The 24,592-nt window shown below is 40.5% G+C and overlaps 1 protein-coding gene across 3 annotated transcripts; it reads right to left on the bottom strand.

Moving 5' to 3' along the window:
• Window positions 1-1,419: 1,419 nt before the first annotated feature.
• LOC5511108 (NADP-dependent oxidoreductase domain-containing protein 1) lies at window positions 1,420-24,543 on the bottom strand. 3 transcript variants are annotated; one of them, XM_048725443.1, is made up of 14 exons: window positions 24,420-24,543; window positions 24,287-24,346; window positions 23,689-23,867; window positions 23,323-23,423; window positions 19,504-19,569; window positions 19,168-19,213; window positions 18,807-18,868; window positions 17,837-17,887; window positions 17,512-17,578; window positions 13,689-13,788; window positions 11,693-11,815; window positions 9,964-10,089; window positions 6,391-6,434; window positions 1,420-1,732 (listed from the first exon to the last, which is right to left on the bottom strand). In XM_048725443.1, exons 1-13 carry the CDS (start codon window positions 24,494-24,496, stop codon window positions 6,401-6,403), a joined length of 1,092 nt encoding a protein of 363 aa, XP_048581400.1. In that variant the 5' UTR covers window positions 24,497-24,543; the 3' UTR covers window positions 1,420-1,732; window positions 6,391-6,400. The 3 variants fall into 3 exon arrangements, with proteins under 3 accessions (XP_048581400.1, XP_048581401.1, XP_048581399.1); XM_048725444.1 differs by lacking the exon at window positions 1,420-1,732 and adding an exon at window positions 2,979-4,536; XM_048725442.1 differs by lacking the exon at window positions 1,420-1,732 and having other exon boundaries at window positions 5,896-6,434; window positions 24,420-24,542.
• Between the last annotated feature and the right edge of the window lie 49 nt (window positions 24,544-24,592).

Below are 24,592 nucleotides of genomic sequence, written 5' to 3' on the forward strand. Positions count from 1 at the left end.
GAAATTTCTGTGGTCGATTGCTATATTGTCCCTTATTGTCCCATATTGCAACCTTCATTATTTTAGAAGCTACTATATGTACAATTGCTAAGAAACCGATCAGTAATAATGGTTGTTAAATGCAGTTGTTCGTTTCTTAACTTTTCATCTATTTATCACGGGCGATGAATCGTTCTTTTGTGAATAGCATCGAAAACCACAATGCATTCCTGAGCAGTAAACAACTGGGTGTCTCCTACTGAGAAATACTCCCACGCAAAAAATGATAATAATGAAGCATCGAAAGCACACATTCTTGAAAAATAAAAACTTTAATGTTTTCCTAATCGGCCGGCTGATCATAGATAGATCAACAACTATCAGTTCTTCAGGACTAAACATTCGGTCATAGCAGGTTGCTATCTAGTGATGACAATCGCCAAAGGGTAAACAAAATCAGTCGTCGAAAATGCTTTCCTTGCTTGTCGCTATTTATTTTTAGTTTCGACTCAAATCAACTCGTTTTCATAGTCACAAAAACGTTAAGACAAGCCTTGGACCTTATTCCTAGCATAACGTTAAAAGATAGTCTGGTTTTCAGCGCACGCTTTCCTCGCTAGACCGTGAAACACGTCGTTGTTTGGGGGAAAGCGGCTGAAATGTATCAGACTGAGCGCATTTCACGTCTGGCTTTTTGAAATTTCAAATGTTTTCTGACATTCCCGTTCGCGACGTCCACCTTGATCATAAATTCCCCTACTAAACTAGGGCGACTGCTCAAATTTTGATTTTTCTCTGTACAGCTATTCACATTAGAAGTCCTCCACAGCTTTAGACGCGCAAAAAGACAAAGACACACGTGTGACTACAATTACCGAACAATGAGATGAAGAATAGGTAGAAAATGATTGTGGGCGTCATAGTTCATGATCAATTAACAACATCCGGGCTGCTTTCTGTAAAACAGGATCTATAAACTGCAAGAACTTTCCCATTTCACTATAAAAAAGTTGAAGAAAGTCTTGAATGATTGATACTTTCAGACAGAACGATTCATTTCTAGCTTACTTTGACCCCCCCCCCCCCAATTTCCAACTCCCAATTTGACTATGTGCAGGAATCATCAATCTGATAAAAAAGACAAATGTAGAGATGAGATCTGCTTTCGCGTTATATATCTGACCAATGCTATTGTATCTTATGTGAAAGACACGACCTTACAGAACGAGGGAACCAGCCCCCAACAAACACCATTGCGGTTACGAAGCTTCACGGCTTAGATAACGCAATAATAGCATGTTCAGACTTTTTTCGACAATCTATAAACAACATTGTTTGTGTGTGTGGAGAACGAGTAACGTCTATATACATTTCCATGTCAATTTTATCGAGAAGCAAGTAAACAAATCGAGATTAAAAACATAATTCATATCTGGAAAGTTTGTGACGAGAATGCGGTTTTTATTGTTTTCTTTGATCTGATTTGCTTACAAAAATACATTGTCGGGTTAAAACAATCAAGACTTTATTTTCTATTTTCGTGTTTCCTGTTTTCCTGTTTTCCTGTTTTTTTTTTTTTTTTTTTTTTTTTTTAACAAAGCCTCCAAAGGCGGAGTGTAGGTTTTTCGTGACGTCGCAAAGGGAGCATGAGATAAAAAAAAAATAGATAAAACCTTTTTGCCACCGGTGACAGCGAGACACAAAACACTGATTCAGAAAACGCGCCCAAATATCGGCCTTGCTCAATCATCGTCTGAAGAAAAAAAGAAGAAATATTAAGTCGTCCCCTAAGCAACCAAAAATATCGTTAAAATAATGATACTACAGGGTTGACTTCAAGAGGACACTCAACGCTGTTTTGCCCAGACTTGGATGTGAGTGCTGTTTTTTGAACTTATTTAACATGTCAAAAAAGGTCAAGCTGATAGTGCCGACACCTTAGTGCCACTATGGCGATAACATCGCTCGCTCGCGAAACACTCAAAACCATTCCAAGTTATAGGCCCTATAGAATAAGACTTTAAAACACAGAAGATCCCATAATTATAAGGGAAGAACTCGAATCACATAGTCAATTCTTTTTTGTTTTTCGAAACTGAAAAAGGATGTTATCAAATCGGGGACCTGGCAACACCTAGGCAAGTAACAGTGATATTTTTCCCTCCCAGATTTTATTATCACAGGTTTCTATCACATCTTACTCTAAAGATAATATAAAATACAATTTCAATCCATACCCATCAAGCTTTCAACGACTCTGATGATCCTTCGTCAGGTAGTATAAAACTCACAAACACATATAAAGTTACTGCGTAAAATGGTGGTTTATTGTATGAAACAGTTAGTAAGTAACCATTAGACGGGTAGCCGTTCGTCTAGGGTGTCACCAGTAGCTATTACATGTCGAACACGCACGACCACTTAGTACCAGCAACAAAGAAATAAAAAAAAACTGCAGCCAGGCTTTTCGATAAGTTTGAGTAAACAGCCACAGGGGCAATTCAACACTGGAAAATTTCGTACTAGTGTTGGGGGTGGAAACTCTAATCCAGTTTGTAATAGAGGATTACAAGCGAAACGAGCGACGCAATTCAAAGTGAAACTAAAATATAAACTAAAAAAAAGAACCACGGCAAGGATTTGAGTTTAAACCTAAGTTTAATAATCTATTTCACCACATCAAGCGTATAAAATACTCTTAGCTCAGCCGAATACTATATTTCAGTTGACCGTGTTACCTAAAATCGAAAACTACAGAGCTATGCTATACCTGGAAAAAGCTAATGGTTTGTATAATGCTACGAGAAAAAAAAAGACGCTAAGGACGATGGGAAACATGCGAGACATGCGCAAAGCATACCTTAATAGAAATAACCGCTGATTGGCACTGATATCGAGAAAATGAGGTTACTTCACTGCTTTTTAGCAATTTTCAGCAAACTTTCAGCAAATATGATTCCATTCTGCATATGTACTGTTTTTCTTTCTTTTTTGTTTTGTTTTGACAAGTGTTGCTAACGTTTCAAACACCGGCGATCTCATGGCGGCAAAAGTTAGCATAAAACATAAAACATAAAAGTTAACATAACGGGGTGCCTGAGTTTTGTTATATATATATTTATATGTGTATATGTATGTTATGTTATATATATATATATTATATAGAAAACAAAAAGCACAGGCAATCTAAAAATTTTTTTTTTTCTGATAATGCAAGCGTTCAACACTACTCTTTTTGATGGTAAAGTATTATTGGGGTGACCACATTCAACAACCCTCTTCCACTCCAAACTACTTCTTGTATGTAGGATATGAAAATGTAGGGTTTCATTAGCGAAATTGAAAGGATGGCTGATAGAGGCAACCTATTAGAATACTCAAAGTGTACTAAATCTACTGGATTGTTTACACTCGAATTTCGTGTCTTTTTTAGCAATATTGGGGACTTATCCCCTCCTAAAGGAGCCTTTAGCTTCAAGTAGATATCCCCACGTCGGTACATTACATGCCTAAGTTCAACCTTCAGTTAAGGTGCACCCATGTTACATAGTCTTTGTTAAAGACGTAGATCCTCAAATGTTAAGCTTTCCTGATGCAAAACAAAAGTTCCAGCCTGGTCCTAGTTTTTAACGAAGCCTGGGCTACGCTTAAATGTGATTGGACAGTTTACTAGAGGGTACGCTTTCAGAAAGCCATTCTACTGGGAGGATACATGTCGTCGAGCTAAAGCTTGCTGCACAAATACATGCGCCGTTAGAAGACCCCACCTGGAAAGATGTCCTCAAAAGGGCTAAGTAGAGCTCATCTGAACTCGAGTTGGCCAAATTGCAGTTGTACAGCTGCCGCATGCTACTGTATCGAGAGAGTACTCATTTGGGGTTACCGGGGGAAGTTTCCAGTTGGCCTGGCAACCTTTTTTGATGTTTAAAACACTGAAATTTTGCTCCAAGATCGCTACAAAAAAGTAGCCATGTTACTGTATCTTTCAGGCTTGGGATAGGGAAAGCATTTGTTAAAAAAATGAGGTAAATGGGCTAGATGAAGTTACCAATGCCGAATTGATATGGATCGGATTGCTATTTGTTTGATCTTGATGGCTTAATCATGTTTGCTTAAGGTGTTTAAAAAACTCTCTTAATAAGGCTCCAGTGAGTCCTTAAGACGATAAAAGGACAAGTGAACAAGATCTTTTCGCACATCATGCACAGTTTTCCATCGTAGTTTTTGTTAAATCTTTTTACTGTTACGCCGAGAAATTAAATATGTCAAATATACCCTTGGCTTAGTTAAAATAACGAAGCATTAACTTTAAGAAAAACACTTGCTCTCTTTTGTTGCAGCAAGCGAAAAGTAAACATCTCTAAACCTACCGCCCAAATTATTATAACCTCCCAGTACGGCTTTCCTGCCGAGAAAATAGACAACAATACAGAAATGAGTTTGTTTTTCATATATTTATACGCCCAACTCATTCGTAATGCCTTTTTAATATCTGTTGGCTATTGTTTGGACTATGTTATTGTAGCAATCAACGTCATATAGACCCCTGCTCAGATGCTGCAAAACAAAAGGAGAAAACCCAAACTTTTCAACAAAGTACACGTGTTTCAAATGATTATTATGAACAGCACGCTGAACAAATATACCCCAACATCTAAAAAGAACTTTCGCGGCGAAAATCCAAGGCCTTGTTGGTAGGCATGAGTAAATTTTATAGGTTAAACCTACTCCTCCCTTTAAACGAGATAATTTTCGAATTTAAGAGTCGTTAGCGAGCCCCACGCTTCATGACACGTTGTGTTGTGTTGACACACGGGTTCTGAATAATTTCATCAAATAATTCAGACAAAATGATTATTTTGGAGCCATTTAAAAACGTTTTCCCGACACATTTTATACGGCATTCTTATGCAAATTAGGTGCATTTCAAGTGATTTTTTTGACAAAAGTAGACGATTTTAAAGAGCTCGCAAAAAAGTAAAAATGCAGCTGGAGAGAATGTTAAACAGTAAATACATATGCATGAAGATTTGAGAAAGCTCACTTATCAAGCTAATTGACGTGTTGATCTAAATCAATTATTTCAGAGCACGGCAAAGTTCAGTATAGTTCTTATAGTTTAAAAGACCAAGATCTCAGCTCTTAGCTTAAGAGGTATGCGTATAATCTCCTAATTCTAAAAGGACTTTTGATATGAGGATTTTTTGAGATTATTCTTCGCGAGTCTATTTCAACTCAAAAGTTGCTACTTAAAATGCACCAACAACACCGAATTATATGGTTCAGAACTTTAAGCTACGGTTCTCAAATCTTTTAATCAATATAAAAATGTGCCAAGTTGTATACTTTCTGAAACTGAGGAAAGTCCCATTCAAAAATAAATAAAAAAAAAACTTGCTATGCTAGTTATCAAAAGAAGTGACGTTAAACTGAAAGGCATTTCCACGCGTAGTATCCTGGGTGTTTGAGGCTTCAAGCTTCGCTCAAATCGTGGTCGCCGCGAAGCTCGGAGCCTCTGGTACCCAGGGTACAGTAGAGAATACTTAAGGCATAAATAAACAAACACGTTTCTAGACGACTCTAGCCGGGTAGTTTTTGTACGCTACCGTCACATCAGCGGTTTTATTTTATAATAGCATGCGATTCGTCTAATTTTTCGGGGGGAGAACAAAACTTTACAAAGATGGAAACGGGTGAACTTCCCGTCATTGTCAGTCTTTCGATTAAAAAAATCAATTCTTTTACTCTTAATTTTTTTTCCTTGGTAAAATAGGAACCGCTATTTTAATAGCATTGCAAAACAGGTTAAAGATTCAAGATTTCTTTGAATAACTCGATTTTCTATTAAAAAATCAAAAGGCACTACTACCTTGAAGCAATACTTCAAATTGCAAGATTCACCGAGTTTTTTTTTTCTTTGACACCCCTAATGTAGGACGGTCGGGAGGAAAAGGGGTACTCATCATCATCATCCCTTATTGTCCCGACATTTAACCACTTCTTTAACAAAATGGTATCAGAAACATTTAAAAAGCTGTTGCTTTTGATTGAGGAGTGAGAGGAGGGACGTTTTTGTTTTAGCGATAAGGGGACTTCATACGAGGGCGTTGACAACCAAGAAAGGCGATGCGAGGCGTGAAACAGACGTTTCTAGGATATTTAGTGTCATGCTTTCTTTTCTTCATTGTTGGCGATGTAAAAAAATAACAGATATCCTTATAAGATAAGATCTGTTAGTTTGACAATGATAAAACTTTTTTTTTATTTTTCAGTCTTATTTCACACACGAGCTGGGTTTAAAACCACTATATCATCTTCTAGTTATATGTACACACCCAAGTCCTAGTCGCCTAGATTCAAGTTTGTTCCATATAAATAGTGTCCTCTCGGTGCGTTTCTAGTTTGGTTTACCTGAATAAGCTCAGTTCGTAGAAATTCCTTTCCAGTACTGGAATCTGAATAGAAAGAGCAAGAGTAAAAAATGTGGAGGTACCATACTTGATACTTGGGACCGTTCAGAGCCCACCCCCCCTCCCCCTCGACCACACGAGAACAAAAGGTCCACTTCCGAACCACATAGATATTACCGAAATTTACATTTTTTTTTCCTGATTTAAATAAAGACAAATTCAAATATGCCTCGGATGTACACTGTCACAGCACCAGATATGAAACCAAATAAAAACATCTCACATCTTTTTTTTCATTATTATCAGATATCATGTAATATGAGCTATGAGAATGAGCTAAATAAATATTATTAACCCCCTTTCTCAAACACAATTCAGAAAGGACACCTTTGTGCAATTCTTACCATTTTTAGTAATATTGGATTCTGTCATTGTTATATTAACCTATATTAGCTTAAGAGAGGCACGAGTTTAACATCAACAACAAGGTTTAATCAAAGATGGTGGACTTTCTCAAGTCCGGGATGTTCACAGGGTTACCATACATAAAACAGGGTTCCCAAAAATAACTAAATTATAGCAAAATACTACAGTCATGATATTATTGTTTAACGTAATAATTTGATGTGCAAGGGCGGTGGAGCATCCATCTTACAATGGATGGAGTGGATTGAAGCTCGTATATAAGATCTGCAACCAATTTACCATACTACATCTCTTGCATCTTTCATGACACACCTCTTATAAGCCCTTCATGACACACCCCCTATAAGCCCTTCATGACACCCCCCTATAAGCCCCTTCATGACACACCCCATATAAGCCCCTTCATGACACACCCCCTATAAGCCCCTTCATGACACACCCCTTATAAGCCTCTTCATGACACACCCCATATAAGCCCCTTCATGACACACCCCCTATAAGCCCTTCATGACACACCCCTTATAAGCCCCTTCATGACACACGCCCTTATAAGCCCCTTCATGACACACCCCCCATTTAAGCCCCTTCATGACACACCCCCTATAAGCCCCTTCATGACACACCCCCTATAAGCCCTTCATGACACACACCCTATAAGCCTCTTCATGACACACCCCCTATAAGCCCTTCATGACACACACCCTATAAGCCCTTCATGACACACACCCTATAAGCCCTTCATGACACACCCCCTATAAGCCCTTCATGACACACCCCCTATAAGCCCCTTCATGACACACCCCCTATAAGCCCTTCATGACACACCCATTTAAGCCCCTTCATGACACACCCTATAAGCCCCTTCATGACACACCCCCTATAAGCCCCTTCATGACACACCCCTTATAAGCCCTTTCATGACACACCCCCTATAAGCCCCTTCATGACACCCCCCTATAAGCCCCTTCATGACACACCCCATATAAGCCCTTCATGACACACCCCCTATAAGCACCTTCATGACACACACCCATTTAAGCCCCTTCATGAAACATGCCCCATAAGCCCTTCATGACACACCCCCTATAAGCCCCTTCATGACACACCCTATATAAGCCCCTTCATGACACACCCCCTATAAGCCCCTTCATGACACACACCCTATAAGCCCTTCATGACACACACCCTATAAGCCCCTTCATGACACACGCCCTATAAGCCCTTCATGACACACCCCTTATAATTCCCTTCATGACACACCCCCTATAAGCCCTTCATGACACTCCCCCTATAAGCCCCTCCATGACACACACCCTATAAGCCCCTTCATGACACGCCCCCAATAAACCACTTCATGACACACCCCATATAAGCCCTTCATGACACACCCCCTATAAGCCCTTCATGACACACCCCCTATAAGCCCCTTCATGACACACCCCCTATAAGCCCCTTCATGACACACGCCCTATAAGCCTCTTCATGACACACCCCCTATAAGCCCCTTCATGACACACCCCCTATAAGCCCCTTCATGACACACGCCCTATAAGCCCCTTCATGACACACGCCCTATAAGCCCTTCATGACACGCCCCCTATAAGCCCCTTAATGACACACCCCCTATAAGCCCCTTCATGACACACCCCTTATAAGCCTCTTCATGACACACCCCCCTAAAAGCCCTTCATGACACACCCCCTATAAGCCCCTTCATGACACACGCCCTATAAGCCCCTTCATGACACACCCCCTATAAGCCCCTTCATGACACACCCCTTATAAGCCTCTTCATGACACACCCCCCTAAAAGCCCCTTCATGACACCCCCCTATAAGCCCCTTCATGACACACCCCCTATAAGCCCCTTAATGACACACCCCCTATAAGCTCCTTCATGACACAACCCCTATAAGCCCCTTCATGACACACCCCCTATAAGCCCCTTCATGACACACCCTATAAGCCCTTCATGACACACCCCCTATAAGCCCCTTCACGACACACTCCCTATAAGCCCCTTCATGACACACCCATACAAGCCCTTCATGACACACGCCCTATAAGCCCTTCATGATACACCCCTATAAGCCCTTCATGACACACCCCCTATAAGCCCTTCATGACACACCCCCTATAAGTCCCTTCATGACACACACCCTATAAGCCCTTCATGATACACCCCTATAAGCCCTTCATGATACACCCCTATAAGCCCTTCATGACACACCCCCTATAAGCCCCTTCATGACACGCCCCCAATAAGCCTCTTCATGACACACCCCCTATAAGCCCTTCATGACAAACCCCTTATAAGCCCCTTCATGACACACCCCCTATAAGCCCCTTCATGACACACCCCCTATAAGCACCTTCATGACACACCCCCTATAAGCCCCTTCATGACACATGCCCTATAAGCCCTTCATGACACACCCCCTATAAGCCCCTTCATGACACACCCCCTATAAGCACCTTCATGACACATGCCCTATAAGCCCCTTCATGACACATGCCCTATAAGCCCTTCATGACACACCCCCTATAAGCACCTTCATGACACACACCCATTTAAGCCCTTTCATGACACATGCCCTATAAGCCCCTTCATGACACACCCCCTATAAGCCCCTTCATGACACACCCCTTATAAGCCCCTTCATGACACACCCCCTATAAGCCCCTTCATGACACACCCCTTATAAGCCCCTTCATGACACACACCCTATAAGCCCCTTCATGACACACCCCCTATAAGCCCCTTCATGACACACCCCCTATAAGCCCTTCATGACACAACCCCTATAAGCCCCTTCATGACACACCCCTTATAAGCCCCTTCATGACACACCCCATATAAGCCCTTCATGACACACCCCCTATAAGCCCATTCATGACACACCCCGTATAAGCCCCTTCATAGACTAATGGGCGTGTCCCAGGGGGCTACGCGCTTCTCTGTTCATGTGTACGAATGGCAAAAACACTCGATACTAAGCGTCATTGTAAAAGTAGGGCCTCCTAACTATTTTATTCCCTTGCCAACTTTATCAGCACCAATAATAGAATGAGACTCTGGTCTAGCAAGTGAATCTCGTGACTCTCATTAATTTCTTTATAGTAGTCATTGCGATAAGGGGTAACTTACTTGTCAAAAATAGCCTTGTATCTCTTGATGAACATCCGTCTTACGACCCCGTCCAACTGGGTAAGTCTTCTACCCACATTACTCTCCCGCTTGCTTACAAGACCAAGGTCAAACAATGGAAAACACCTGTATTAAAATCACACACAAGGGAAATGAAAAGATTGCGGTACAAACAAATGATCAGATTGCAGCATTGGCAAAACAAGGGGAGAGCAAGTCATTCCATCTGGCTCCTCCTCAAACAAGCAAATGATCAAATTGCAGAACAAGTGAATGATCAGACTGCAGTACATATCAATTAGTCAAACTTGTTTTAACCCTTTTACTCCTGGGTACTTTTGAGCAAAATTATGAGACAGACTGAAAACAGGAACCTTCCCACCTATTTCAAGTCCAACACTACCAGTTAAGTTAAGCTACCGCTGACCTAAGACGGTATGCCTTGAAGTTTCCAACAATACACTGCACTGGTACAGCCTGTTGCTTACAACAGTTTTGCTTGTAATTTGGTTAAAAATTACAGCTTTTTTACATCTGTAGAGTGCCGTAGGACATAATAAAGTCTATTTGGGCGTAATTAATGCTGTGTTTATGGATGTTTGCACGCTGAGGTTGATTTAATGGGATAACTCCTTGCTTGGGTTTCACCGAGTGGGAAAGGAATTTTCTAGTGAATGGCCTCATACTCTCCAATGTGGAACATCTTTGCTACCCAACCTTATTCAAAATTTTTTTTCAGGCTTTTAGCATTGGTTATTGTGGCTGATGGCTAAAAATGGGACCTGACGGAGGCGCAAGAAAGCAATCTGTGTTTGCTTCTCTCTATTTGTAGTTCGGAATTTCGTGTCTTTTTTGGTAAAAAAGGTTTCTGAGTTTAAGCATTTGTTTACGGATTGGTCAGAAATCAAGGTTAATATTTTGCAATGGAGCCAATTCTATTACATTGATTGGATGCGCTTTTGAAGGTCGTCTATGCCTTGAATGAATCCATGAGTATCCGGGTCTGGTGATGTTTAGTTTGCATTTCTGACGTTTTAGGGTTGGGCCTATATTTTACGGGCCCTGAGGACGTTATAGTAACGAAAGACTTAAAAACTGTCGTTTTTCTAGCTCACTCGGTCATTTCCTTATTAGGCATTACATACCATATTTGGGAGTCCGCTACAATCATTTTTTCGCTTTTTTATAGGTCTAGAGCTTTGTAAGTCGAGAATTTCCACGTTAACTTGCAGGAATTCGTGTTTACTACGATTTTGCTGGCAGCCATTTTGGAAATGGAGCCTACAATGCTGGACAAAACTGTTGTCGCCTTTTTTGATTTCTCACGTTTTAGAATATTACAGGTCTCCCGCGCGCTCGCACCAGGCTCTTCGAGACCATTCGATAATCAGATTGCAGCATTGGCAAACAAAGTCAAGGGGAGAGCAGGCCTTTCCTTCCCCCCTTAGGGCCTGAAGCACATGATATTGTTCGGACTCCAGCGACTTCTCAAACCACTGGCGAAACAAGGGGGGGGGGGGGGGCTTTAAGGAAACCCCGCTATTCCCCTTTCATATTTTGAGTATGCAGGCTTTATTCCACCATGATCCACAAAGCCGGCAAAAAAAACATATTTTGAACCATGGGTGATGTTTTTCGGAAAGAGGCAGAAACAGGCAAGAGAGGAAGGGGTACTTTGGCTATCAAACTAAAATGTCAGATATGCAAGTGTGACTGATAAAAGACATACTCATCATTTTTAAGGTCATCCTTCATCGCGAAGATTGGCACATCTGCCATGACATCAGCTACGGTAAGCGCGTCGCCCATGTTGTCCGTGGGGCCCCAACCCAGGACAATGGTGTTACAAAATCTGAAATTATACATCGCTATCAGCCTAAAGCAAGGAAAGGACATCTCGTTGGCAGTCTTATAGATGTTGGTCACTTATCATAATTATTAAATAAACCCCTTCTAGCGGCTGGGATACCAGTGGATAATGTCCAATGATGAGAAATGGTACAAAAAATAAACAGCTAGCCGAGAAGCGAAGCTTCGAGGGCAACTGTAAATTTTGAGGACTATTTCTTATCCGCGGACATTAACTGTTTTGCGACAATAACTGTTTTGTGACACGAGCTTAATAGCTAGTGTAATTCCATCGTGTTCTCGATACACACTAAAGCTTCTTTGCCACGCTTATTGCCTAGTGACGTTGTACCAATTAGATGCAGTACCGGTCTCGAACATATGCACAGTTTTTATCATTTATTTCATCCTTCGTGGCCTACTTCACAAAACTGTCAAGGTGGCTACGGTAGCGCGCGTCGTATCAGATATCATTTTCTCGCATCCTTATTGGATTACTTCACAAAACTGTCAGGGTTGCCACAGTAGCGCAAGTCGTATCCGATATCATTTTTCTCGCATCCTTATTGGCCTACTTCACAAAACTGTCAAGGTGGCCGTGGTAGCGCGCGTCGTATCAGATATCATTTTCTCGCATCCTTATTGGCTTACTTCACAAAACTGTCAGGGTGGCCACAGTAGCGCACGTCGTATCCGATATCATTTTTCTCGCATCCTTATTGGCCTACTTCACAAAACTGTCAAGGTGGCCGTGGTAGCGCGCGTCGTATCCGATATTATTTTCTCGCATCCTTATTGGCTTACTTCACAAAACTGTCAAGGTGGCCACGGTAGCGCGCGTCGTATCCGATATCATTTTCTCGCACCCTTATTGGTTTTCTTCACAAAACTGTCAGGGTTGCCACAGTAGCGCAAGTCGTATCCGATATCATTTTCTCGCATCCTTATTCGCTTATTTCACAAAACTGTCGTGGTGGCCACGGTAGCGCGCGTCGTATCCGATATCATTTTCTTGCATCCTTATTCGCTTATTTCACAAAACTGTCAAGGTGGCCATGGTAGCGCGCGTCGTATCAGATATCATTTTCTCGCATCCTTATTGGCTTACTTCACAAAACTGTCAGGGTGGCCACAGTAGCGCACGTCGTATCCGATATCATTTTTCTCGCATCCTGATTGGCTTACTTCACAAAATTGTCAAGGTGGCCACGGTAGCGCGCGTCGTATCCGATATTATTTTCTCGCATCCTTATTGGCTTACTTCACAAAACTGTCAAGGTGGCCACGGTAGCGCGCGTCGTATCCGATATCATTTTCTCGCACCCTTATTGGTTTTCTTCACAAAACTGTCAAGGTGGCCACGGTAGCGCGCGTTGTATCAAATATATCATTTTGCTCGCATCCTTATTGGCATACTTCACAAAACTGTCAGGGTGGCCACGGTAGCGCGCGTCGTATCAGATATCATTTTGCTCGCATCCTGATTGGCTTACTTCACAAGACTGTCAGGGTGGCCACGGTAGCGCGCGTCGTATCAGATATCATTTTGCACGCATCCTTATTGGCCTACTTCACAAAACTGTCAGGGTTGCCACGGTAGCGCGCGTCGTATCAGATATCATTTTCTCGCATCCTGATTTGCCTACTTCACAAAACTGTCAAGGTGGCTCAAGGTGGCCACGGTAGCGTGCGTCTCACTTTGTCCAGGAGTGCATCGGCGTAAGAATGTAATATAGAAAAAGGGGAAAAGACCGTATTTTTCGTGAAACTCGTTTAATACTGCCCAACATTTCCGAGAGCCTGTTTATTGTGGCTAAAAGCAAGAGTTGAGTGTCGTGAAAAAATGCGCCCCGGTAAATGTAAAACCGTTTCATTACCTGACCACCTCGGCCTTCACCAACCCTTTCATTGTGCACATGTTGATGAACATGAACAGTGCAATAACACCCCACTGGGCGTCTGTCTGAACTACGGGATCTGTTAAGAAAAAGCATCACATTCATCGCATTTCATTGACGCAGTCATTCCCAAGTATCCCTTACTTGCTAGTCTCATTTAGGCAAATTCTACCTCTTTTTTGTTCTACTTGTGATAGGCCTAGATACATAATTCCCGAAAAATGGTCTAAAAATTTTTCCGGAATTTCCCCCCAAAATGTCTAAAAATCCCGAATTTGTCTCTAAAAATCCCGATTTCTCCCCTAAAAATCTCGAATTTTCTTTTTTTTCATAAATATGCCATTCCTCCCTTAATTATAAAAAATATATCTTTATCTTATGTTTTTTTTTATTTATTGTACATGTATAAATGCACAATTCAGCATTATTCGCATCGAAAGCAATAACTTTCCACGATTTACACATGTTTTACAAACTAAACTCACTTCTAAATACTGACTTCTAACTGGTGTCACAATTTCAGTGTCTTGTGGCATATACAACAATTGCAAAACGAACAATCTGCAACTAACTCGCAACTTCATACCGTCCCAAAAGTTAACGAGTATTAACCCTGAGCATCAAGGCCGCCTCGATATAGTCCTCCAGCGCATCATGCTGTTGATCCCCAAACATCGTGGCCAACAGGGAAAAAACTCTCTCAGCAGCTGCAGATGATGGCTGTACGAGCGCGATTCGTTGGACTGCAGCAGACCATGCAAGGAGTTCTTGACTTACTGCTTTCCACCATGGCCAGATGTCTGCCTGAGGGTCAAAGTCATCGGGGATGTCTGCAGCTTTCACGAGGTACATCGGCAGCTCCGTCCTTAGCGACTGGATCTCGTTGTTGTTCAGAAATGGTACTTCATCCAGCTGGTCGATGTCTGCAGCGTTTGGTCGAGACACTTTCACATACTTTGGGTTGAAAAGTCGTGCTGCTTTAAATACCCGGACGGATTTTGCCACCACTGCGTCATTAACCAACGTCTGGGAGTAGTAATCAAATGCCGGCACAAGGCACTCTCTCACGGCATACTGGTACCACCTGCGTTGATCGGCGACATTCATAGGAAACATCTGTTGAAGGGTGTTTGCAATTGTAGGAAAGTTCTGCACGTGGATAAACGCACCTAGCTCCTCTAACTTCTCAAATGCAATGAAAACCAAAGCGCCGTCTCCCTCTAAAGTATAGGTCGCTTTAACAAACTTCTCAAGCTCCATAAGGGCTGCAAACTCAACCCTTAGCTGAACTGGATTGTGTAGTAGTGCATCGGATAGCTTCTGCCGGGATGCTTTCGCGAACTCTTCGTCATGTGCAAGGAACGCAGGGACGTGCCCCCACTCCTCGAATACCACCTTGGCGCATTCCCACAGACTCCACCATCGGGTCGAGTTGTATCGTGGCATAACCCTCCCGGTGAGTTTCTTCCACACACGTCTTCCTTTCATGCTGGTTGTAAAGATGATATTCCATGCCGACATGAACGGTGTCAAGGCTGGAGTGACTGACTTCACACCAACTCGGGCAAGAAAGTGGCAAATACATCCGACATCAAGCATGTCTGGATATAAAATTCGCACCGTCCTGAGCGCCTTGGTGTTCACTGGAGCTCTATCCCGCATTGCAGCTAACAGTTGACTCTGCAGCACATCCAGTTTCCTGTGAAGCACCTCGATGATGATTCGAGCCAGCTCATCTCCATTGACTGAACTCTGGGTGAGCTGGAAACGAACAAGCCTAGACTTCGGCCCATTCATGAACAAAGCGTACTAGTACCACAAGTGCCTCGCCATCTCTGGTGGTTCCGTCAAAGATTATACTGACATCTTCTTCTTCAATTCCCTTTCCAATGACTTGTACTCTTCTTCTAAAATGAATGGAATCAGCTGTCGCATATTCGAAGATGATGGAAGACTCATTCCTGCTTCCTCGAATATTTCTCTAAAGAACTCAACGCGATTTAGAGGTGTGCCGCTTTTTAGGAATGCTTGAACAACTTTGATGCGAAATACCCTTGTGGATGTCGAAAGGGTCTCGCCCTTTGGATGGTGTGCCTGGTCATATTTGTGCAATGCTTGAACAATGTCCTCTTTTCGCTTGCCTAGCTTCTTTAACTTTTCCTTGTTAAGCTCATGCTTTTTGCTCTTAACATGAACCTTCATGATGGACATTTTAACACTCAAAACTTCCTTGCAAGCAGCACAATAAACCTCATTATTGCGTACGATAAGGTCTTCCCCCTTGAACTCTTCGACGCGTTGCTTAGCAGAAACTTTTGTTGGCTCATAGTAAGTCGGTTTGTTCCTTGACCCTCGTCGGTTTCCACCTTGATTCACAGCAATTTTCCTTTTCCTAGATAGGTCGCCATCTCTTGGAGCCTTCAAAACATCCAATAAAGACTGGACTTCTGCATTTCTTACGCCGTTTAAAACCTCGGGCTCGGCTGGATCAATATCAATGGCTGATGCTTCTGCCATTTTGAACTAGCAATGCTTCCAGGCCTTCCAGTGAAACAAACAAGGCATTCTGGGAATATGGGGTAAACCGCTGACCGGTACTTTTTGTATGATCAGAAAACGTTATTGACGATCGGTTTAGTGGAATAAATCACATTTCTATCGAAAGTCCATAAGTATTTGGTAGGAATTTTACCTAAAATTCCTATAACCTTAAATAATTTTCTAAAAAACTTTAGATTTTCTAAAAATCTCGTTTGACTCTAAAACTCCTAAAAAAATCCGGAATTATGTATCTAGGCCTAACCTGTGATCTTTTACGTTATTGTTATCTGAAATTCCATCGAGATCATAACTAGCTGCTAGTACTCCCTTTCAACCCTCACAGATCAATCATGGTGAGAAGGGAGGGGCTTGGGGTATTTTAGAAACTTCATAGATTATTCATGCTTGTATTCATTGTTGTTTTGTCTGTTTTTGGAAGAGGGGGAGGGAGGAAGAGCAGAATTTACATTTGCAATGTTTGCTGTTTGCAGCCTTTGAAGACTTCAATGTTTTTTCTCTCGTTTTCACTAACAGTTTTGCGATCCAGACATCTATGCGTACATACCATCCAGGTCTAATTGAAATACTGCATATATTTCTTTCTCTCGTTTTTACTAACAATTTTACGATGGAGACATCTATGCGTACATACCATCCAGATCTAATTGAAATACTGCATATGTTTCTTTCTCACGTTTTAACTAACAGTTTTGCGATCCAGACATCTATGCGTACATACCATCCAGGTCTAATTTAAATACTTCATATATTTCTTTCTCTCGTTTTTACTAACAGTTTTGCGATCCAGACATCTATGCGTACATACCATCCAGGTCTAATTGAAATACTGCATATATTTCTTTCTCTCGTTTTTACTAACAATTTTGCGATGGAGACATCTATGCGTACATACCATCCAGATCTAATTGAAATACTGCATATGTTTCTTTCTCACGTTTTAACTAACAGTTTTGCGATCCAGACATCTATGCGTACATACCATCCAGGTCTAATTGAAATACTTCATATATTTCTTTCTCTCGTTTTTACTAACAGTTTTGCGATCCAGACATCTATGCGTAGATACCATCCAGGTCTAATTTAAATACTTCATATATTTCTTTCTCTCGTTTTTACTAACAGTTTTGCGATCCAGACATCTATGCGTACATACCATCCAGGTCTAATTTAAATACTTCATATATTTCTTTCTCTCGTTTTTACTAACAGTTTTGCGATCCAGACATCTATGCGTACATACCATCCAGGTCTAATTGAAGAGGACATGTCATCTCACAGTAAGCTGGGTCTCCAAGCATTTCAATGACCTAAGAACATAAAATCACTACTAAGACAAAGCAAGGACAAGAAAATCTAAACTGCTTTTTATGGTGGGGGGTCCAGGACTTGCACAAAGACGCGGCCGAACCAAGAGTTTCAAGAAGGGGGGGGGATTCATTGTTCTTCCGGGGACATCCTTATATTTCTTGTTATATTAAGGCAAATCTCTGAAAATAGGGGTGGGGTGCTTGGGCCACACCTAGATCCGCTCCTGAAAACATTTAGTTATCATTATTACAACTTACATCTTTGCTGCAGTTTTTTAGTGAAAAGTCTTGCTTGCTGTTATCCCAGGACTACAGTAAAAGCCATTAAGGATAAATATACTGTAAATATACAACTGGACTTCCCATGCAGCAGATGAACCTTACCATCTGGTTAAACATTTCAACCTGTCGCGGCATTGTATGTGCGGTTGTGTGAATGATAATGATAACAATCTATACTAAATATATAAGCGTTACGTCTGTTGCGCAAACGTTTTTGATTGGTTGAGCGGTATGATATATATATGATATATATATGCCTGGAGATATATTCATGAAGCTCCTTTGAAGGTGTTTCTTAGTATAAAGAAACAAACATTTGTCTGATGATGGAGGAGATAAATGGATTCAGGATCAAATTGTGTTTTGGGAAATGTCACCGAGAAAGCAATTTAATCCTGGAATATTATTTACTTAAGAAAGCTTGTCTGATTAGTATAGTAGTCTTTACTTAGAAAGCTTTAGATGTGTCTAAAACTAAAAATGATTATCTAGATTGGGTTGCCATGGTAAAATGTATACTGCGTAAAAGTGAATCTGTTTTGAAAATTAAGCTCTACTGTAGGGTACTGTACATTTATTATTGTTACAAGGTGACGGGTTCTGTTATGGTAATAATAATAATGGGTGATTTTACCAATATTACTATTGGAATATACAGTTACTAGGCATATCACCTTGAGGGTATAGACACTTGACATTTACAAAGCATCCAAAATGCAAGGGACCTCCTCTACCAGGCTTACCAGATACATGAGGTGAAAGGAAGTTCATCCATGTAACATAGGTAGGATGTGATCGTCATGACCTCATTTCATATATTCAACTGTTATTTTTAAAGATATATTGAACTATATTTTGCCAGCAAGATTTGCGAGTCCACTTTTTTCAAAAGCATGACTTCGATACCCAAAGTTTCTACTATCATTTTTGAGTATATAAAGGATACAAGTTCGGGTTTAATGACTTGATCATACTCAAGCACTTGGCATACTCTTGCAAGTGGTAAAGCTGTCATGTCAGATCAAATATGGATTATGTTGAGTATCTGCAAGGTCTATTTATAATAATAAGGCAGTAGGTGATTCCTCTTTTTTTAAATTATGTAAGGCACAAAAAGATTCTACATCTTCAGTCCACCCTCAAAACTACATATTCCTATTATTTCTCAACTTGTCAGAAAATAATATTGTGATAAGTTAGACAACTATATATCATTTTTACTGCAGGACAGCTAAGAAATTTATTCTAAGATGGTATGGGATCAAATTGTGGACAAGACATTTGATAATTAACTTCTTGCAGCTTACCTCCAACAAGAACATAGACTGGGCACTCCAAGTGACCTTTGATTTCCTTGTTTGTATGTAACAGATGGATAAAACAACATTTTCAGTAGTCAACTTTGAATAGGGAAGGGCCAGGATTTCAAAGGAGAAGGAATTCATTGATTTGAGATATGTTCTTGATTTCATTTATTTTAACTTCTTCATATTTTGAAGAAAAACTTCCAGCTCCCAGGAAATGAGGCAAAAAACAATTGGCCAAGTCCTAGATCTAATTTAAATGCATATAATTGTAAAAAACATATATAAAAACAGAATTTCTATATATTACATTACATAGCATTAGCATAGTGGCTGTACCTTGGCTACAGTGGAGAATTGTGATGGAAGGCATGCTATGAAAAGAAGGTCCACAGTAGCACAGACCTAGGAATTGACAAAATATTGTTAGAATTGAGCGCAATAAATAATGACTTTGGCATGCATGGGATAACTGTTTCATAAATTAAAATTTTTTTTATCTTTATTAATTATCCAAAATTCATCTACTTTTCACTTTCTTCACTACCTCCCACGATGCGTGTGTGAAACCATGGTTAAAAACAAACTTTGCCATCTTGTTCACAATTTTGGTGCCTGAGCTCAGATTCCCGAATGCATTGCAAACAGCTGTGGGAAGTAGTGGAGAAGATGAATCCCTTTACTAGCACATACTGTGGGAAGTAGTGCAGAAGATGAATCACTTTACTAGCACATACTGTGGGAAGTAGTGGAGAAGATGAATCACTTTACTAGCACATACTGTGGGAAGTAGTGGAGAAGATGAATCACTTTGCTAGTACATACTGTGGGAAGTAGTGGAGAAGATGAATCACTTTACTAGTACATACTGTGGGAAGTAGTGGAGAAGATGAATCACTTTACTAGCACATACTGTGGGAAGTAGTGGAGAAGGTGAATCACTTTACTAGCACATACTGTGGGAAGTAGTGGAGAAGATGAATCACTTTACTAGCACATACTGTGGGAAGTGGTGGAGAAGATGAATCACTTTACTAGTACATACGTGGGAAGTAAAGGAGAAGATGAATCACTTTACTAGTACATACTGTGGGAAGTAGTGGAGAAGATGAATCACTTTACTAGCACATACTGTGGGAAGTAGTGGAGAAGATGAATCACTTTACTAGCACATACTGTGGGAAGTAGTGGAGAAGATGAATCACTTTACTAGCACATACTGTGGGGAGTAAAGGAGAAGATGAATCACTTTACTAGTACATACTTGGGGAAGTAGTAAAGAAGATGAATCACTTTACTAGCACATACTGTGCGAAGTAGTGGAGAAGGTGAATCACTTTACTAGCACATACTGTGGGAAGTAGTGGAGAAGATGAATCACTTTACTAGCACATACTGTGGGAAGTAGTGGAGAAAATGAATCACTTTACTAGCACATACTGTGGAAAAGTGGAGAAGATGAATCACTTTACTAGCACATACTGTGGGAAGTAGTGGAGAAGATGAATCACTTTACTAGCACATACTGTGGGAAGTAGTGGAGAAGATGAATCACTTTACTAGCACATACTGTGGGGAGTAAAGGAGAAGATGAATCACTTTACTAGTACATACTTGGGGAAGTAGTAAAGAAGATGAATCACTTTACTAGCACATACTGTGCGAAGTAGTGGAGAAGGTGAATCACTTTACTAGCACATACTGTGGGAAGTAGTGGAGAAGATGAATCACTTTACTAGCACATACTGTGGGGAGTAAAGGAGAAGATGAATCACTTTACTAGTACATACTTGGGGAAGTAGTAAAGAAGATGAATCACTTTACTAGCACATACTGTGCGAAGTAGTGGAGAAGGTGAATCACTTTACTAGCACATACTGTGGGAAGTAGTGGAGAAGATGAATCACTTTACTAGCACATACTATGGGAAGTAGTGGAGAAAATGAATCACTTTACTAGCACATACTGTGGAAAAGTGGAGAAGATGAATCACTTTACTAGCACATACTGTGGGAAGTAGTGGAGAAGATGAATCACTTTACTAGCACATACTGTGGGAAGTAGTGGAGAAGATGAATCACTTTACTAGCACATACTGTGGGAAGTAGTGGAGAAGATGAATCACTTTACTAGTACATACTGTGGGAAGTAGTGGAGAAGATGAATCACTTTACTAGCACATACTGTGGGAAGTAGTGGGGAAGATGAATCACTTTACTAGCACATACTGTGGGAAGTAGTGGAGAAGATGAATCACTTTACTAGCACATACTGTGGGGAGTAAAGGAGAAGATGAATCACTTTACTAGTACATACTGTGGGAAGTAGTGGAGAAGATGAATCACTTTACTAGCACATACTGTGGGGAGTAAAGGAGAAGATGAATCACTTTACTAGTACATACTTGGGGAAGTAGTAAAGAAGATGAATCACTTTACTAGCACATACTGTGCGAAGTAGTGGAGAAGGTGAATCACTTTACTAGCACATACTGTGGGAAGTAGTGGAGAAGATGAATCACTTTACTAGCACATACTGTGGGGAGTAAAGGAGAAGATGAATCACTTTACTAGTACATACTTGGGGAAGTAGTAAAGAAGATGAATCACTTTACTAGCACATACTGTGCGAAGTAGTGGAGAAGGTGAATCACTTTACTAGCACATACTGTGGGAAGTAGTGGAGAAGATGAATCACTTTACTAGCACATACTATGGGAAGTAGTGGAGAAAATGAATCACTTTACTAGCACATACTGTGGAAAAGTGGAGAAGATGAATCACTTTACTAGCACATACTGTGGGAAGTAGTGGAGAAGATGAATCACTTTACTAGCACATACTGTGGGAAGTAGTGGAGAAGATGAATCACTTTACTAGCACATACTGTGGGAAGTAGTGGAGAAGATGAATCACTTTACTAGTACATACTGTGGGAAGTAGTGGAGAAGATGAATCACTTTACTAGCACATACTGTGGGAAGTAGTGGGGAAGATGAATCACTTTACTAGCACATACTGTGGGAAGTAGTGGAGAAGATGAATCACTTTACTAGCACATACTGTGGGGAGTAAAGGAGAAGATGAATCACTTTACTAGTACATACTTGGGGAAGTAGTAAAGAAGATGAATCACTTTACTAGCACATACTGTGGGGAGTAAAGGAGAAGATGAATCACTTTACTAGCACATACTGTGCGAAGTAGTGGAGAAGGTGAATCACTTTACTAGCACATACTGTGGGAAGTAGTGGAGAAGATGAATCACTTTACTAGCACATACTGTGGGAAGTAGTGGAGAAAATGAATCACTTTACTAGCACATACTGTGGAAAAGTGGAGAAGATGAATCACTTTACTAGCACATACTGTGGGAAGTAGTGGAGAAGATGAATCACTTTACTAGCACATACTGTGGGAAGTAGTGGAGAAGATGAATCACTTTACTAGCACATACTGTGGGGAGTAAAGGAGAAGATGAATCACTTTACTAGTACATACTTGGGGAAGTAGTAAAGAAGATGAATCACTTTACTAGTACATACTGTGCGAAGTAGTGGAGAAGGTGAATCACTTTACTAGCACATACTGTGGGAAGTAGTGGAGAAGATGAATCACTTTACTAGCACATACTGTGGGAAGTAGTGGAGAAAATGAATCACTTTACTAGCACATACTGTGGAAAAGTGGAGAAGATGAATCACTTTACTAGCACATACTGTGGGAAGTAGTGGAGAAGATGAAACACTTTACTAGTACATACTGTGGGAAGTAGTGGAGAAGATGAAACACTTTACTAGTACATACTGTGGAAAAGTGGAGAAGATGAATCACTTTACTAGCACATACTGTGGGAAGTAGTGGAGAAGATGAAACACTTTACTAGTACATACTATGGGGGTTTCAATAGAGGGTGGCTACTGGTGTGACAAGCAGCTGTCTATCCCAATGCTAGATGCTGTAATTTTTTAAGACAAAAAAGAAACCATTAAATATCCTAATGTTGTCTTGCTTTCAACATGCAGAAATACCTCTTTTGTGTTATTTTTGTCTTATATTTTGTTGTACTATTGCTTTTGAAATAAACCAACAAGCCTTCTGATGCCTACTTCCAGCTGTTTTAAACCCCTTATACTAAAACTTGGCAACATAGCCTTACCCTTGGATTATCAAAGCCACAGTGCACTCCTTTGCTCTGCAGTGAGGACAGGGTTTCAGGTCGACGGGTTGAAATAAACAGCTCATCTGGCTGCACATCAGCTGTGGAAGATAATGAGAGCTTCATATGAAAACTGAGAAAAAAAAAATTGTCAGAAGAATGCAGATGTGATAATTGCCTGATTTTTGTTACGGGACTTTCACATGATACATAGTTAAAAATTAACAAATTCTATAGGTCCTTTTAACTTATTTACCTAAATAAACAAATTACACCCCCTATACAAAGCAAAACCTTCAATTAATTAATTCAAAATAGAATAAAAGATACATATGAAGGTTGTGTGATATCAAAATATCAGCTTACAGAATTTTAAAAGTGTGTTGGCAAGCTGCTTTCCCAACCTGCCACAACCAATAATGCCAATGAACAAGGGATCTCTTTTTGGTGCCTCTTGAAGAAACTTAGATGACTTTTTCTTGGTAGGAGATTTTTGTTCTATAATCTTCTGCCTTGCATCATTCATAACTGCCACAAGAAACGCCCTAGAAATGAAGAAATATATAATCAAGAAATCTAAAATATAGATAAATATTATAGAAAATATTGCTTAATAGACCCTAAATACCCAAATCAACACTAAAAGACACGTCAAACTTCACTGAACTCAATTATAGCTGAATTTCTTGTTGTCCAAAATCCTAGTCTCGTTTGGTAATAGCAAGTTAATTCCAAGTGTGATTCTACTTGGCGAGATATTGTTTATTGTGGATATCACAAAATCAACTAACGCATTGTATTCTAGATTATAGATTTTAATCAACCAAGCCCCAGATTGCACCGCGGTGGAATTAACTATCATCTTTTTTTTTCCCAAAACTTTAGTTTGGGTGTTAACCAAATGTGCTGCATTCACGTAAACACGACAGCTCGGTGCATAGCAACAACTATAATTACAACTCACGCTTGAGCACAAACGGATGAGGTCAACGCATGACTTCGAGCCCGTAAATACAGTAGCTCCCTGGAAATAAAGCAAACACAACCAATCTAACCAACGCTAAAATACTGACGGTAAATTTTCATAATGTGATTACTTTTCCTGCGGCGCCAGAGCAGCTTCAAATTGTAAAGTTGGTAGATTTGCTGTGATGTCTTCAAAATCTGCCGCCATTTTATTATGTTGTGTTGATTGACGACAGCCGCTGACCACCACAGGTAGTCCGTGAGAGCTGATTTCATGCTCCTTGTGCTCCCCCAAAACTCCACC

The sequence above is a fragment of the Nematostella vectensis genome, chromosome 3, assembly GCF_932526225.1.
Source record: "Nematostella vectensis chromosome 3, jaNemVect1.1, whole genome shotgun sequence".
NCBI classification, from domain to species: domain Eukaryota; kingdom Metazoa; phylum Cnidaria; class Anthozoa; order Actiniaria; family Edwardsiidae; genus Nematostella; species Nematostella vectensis.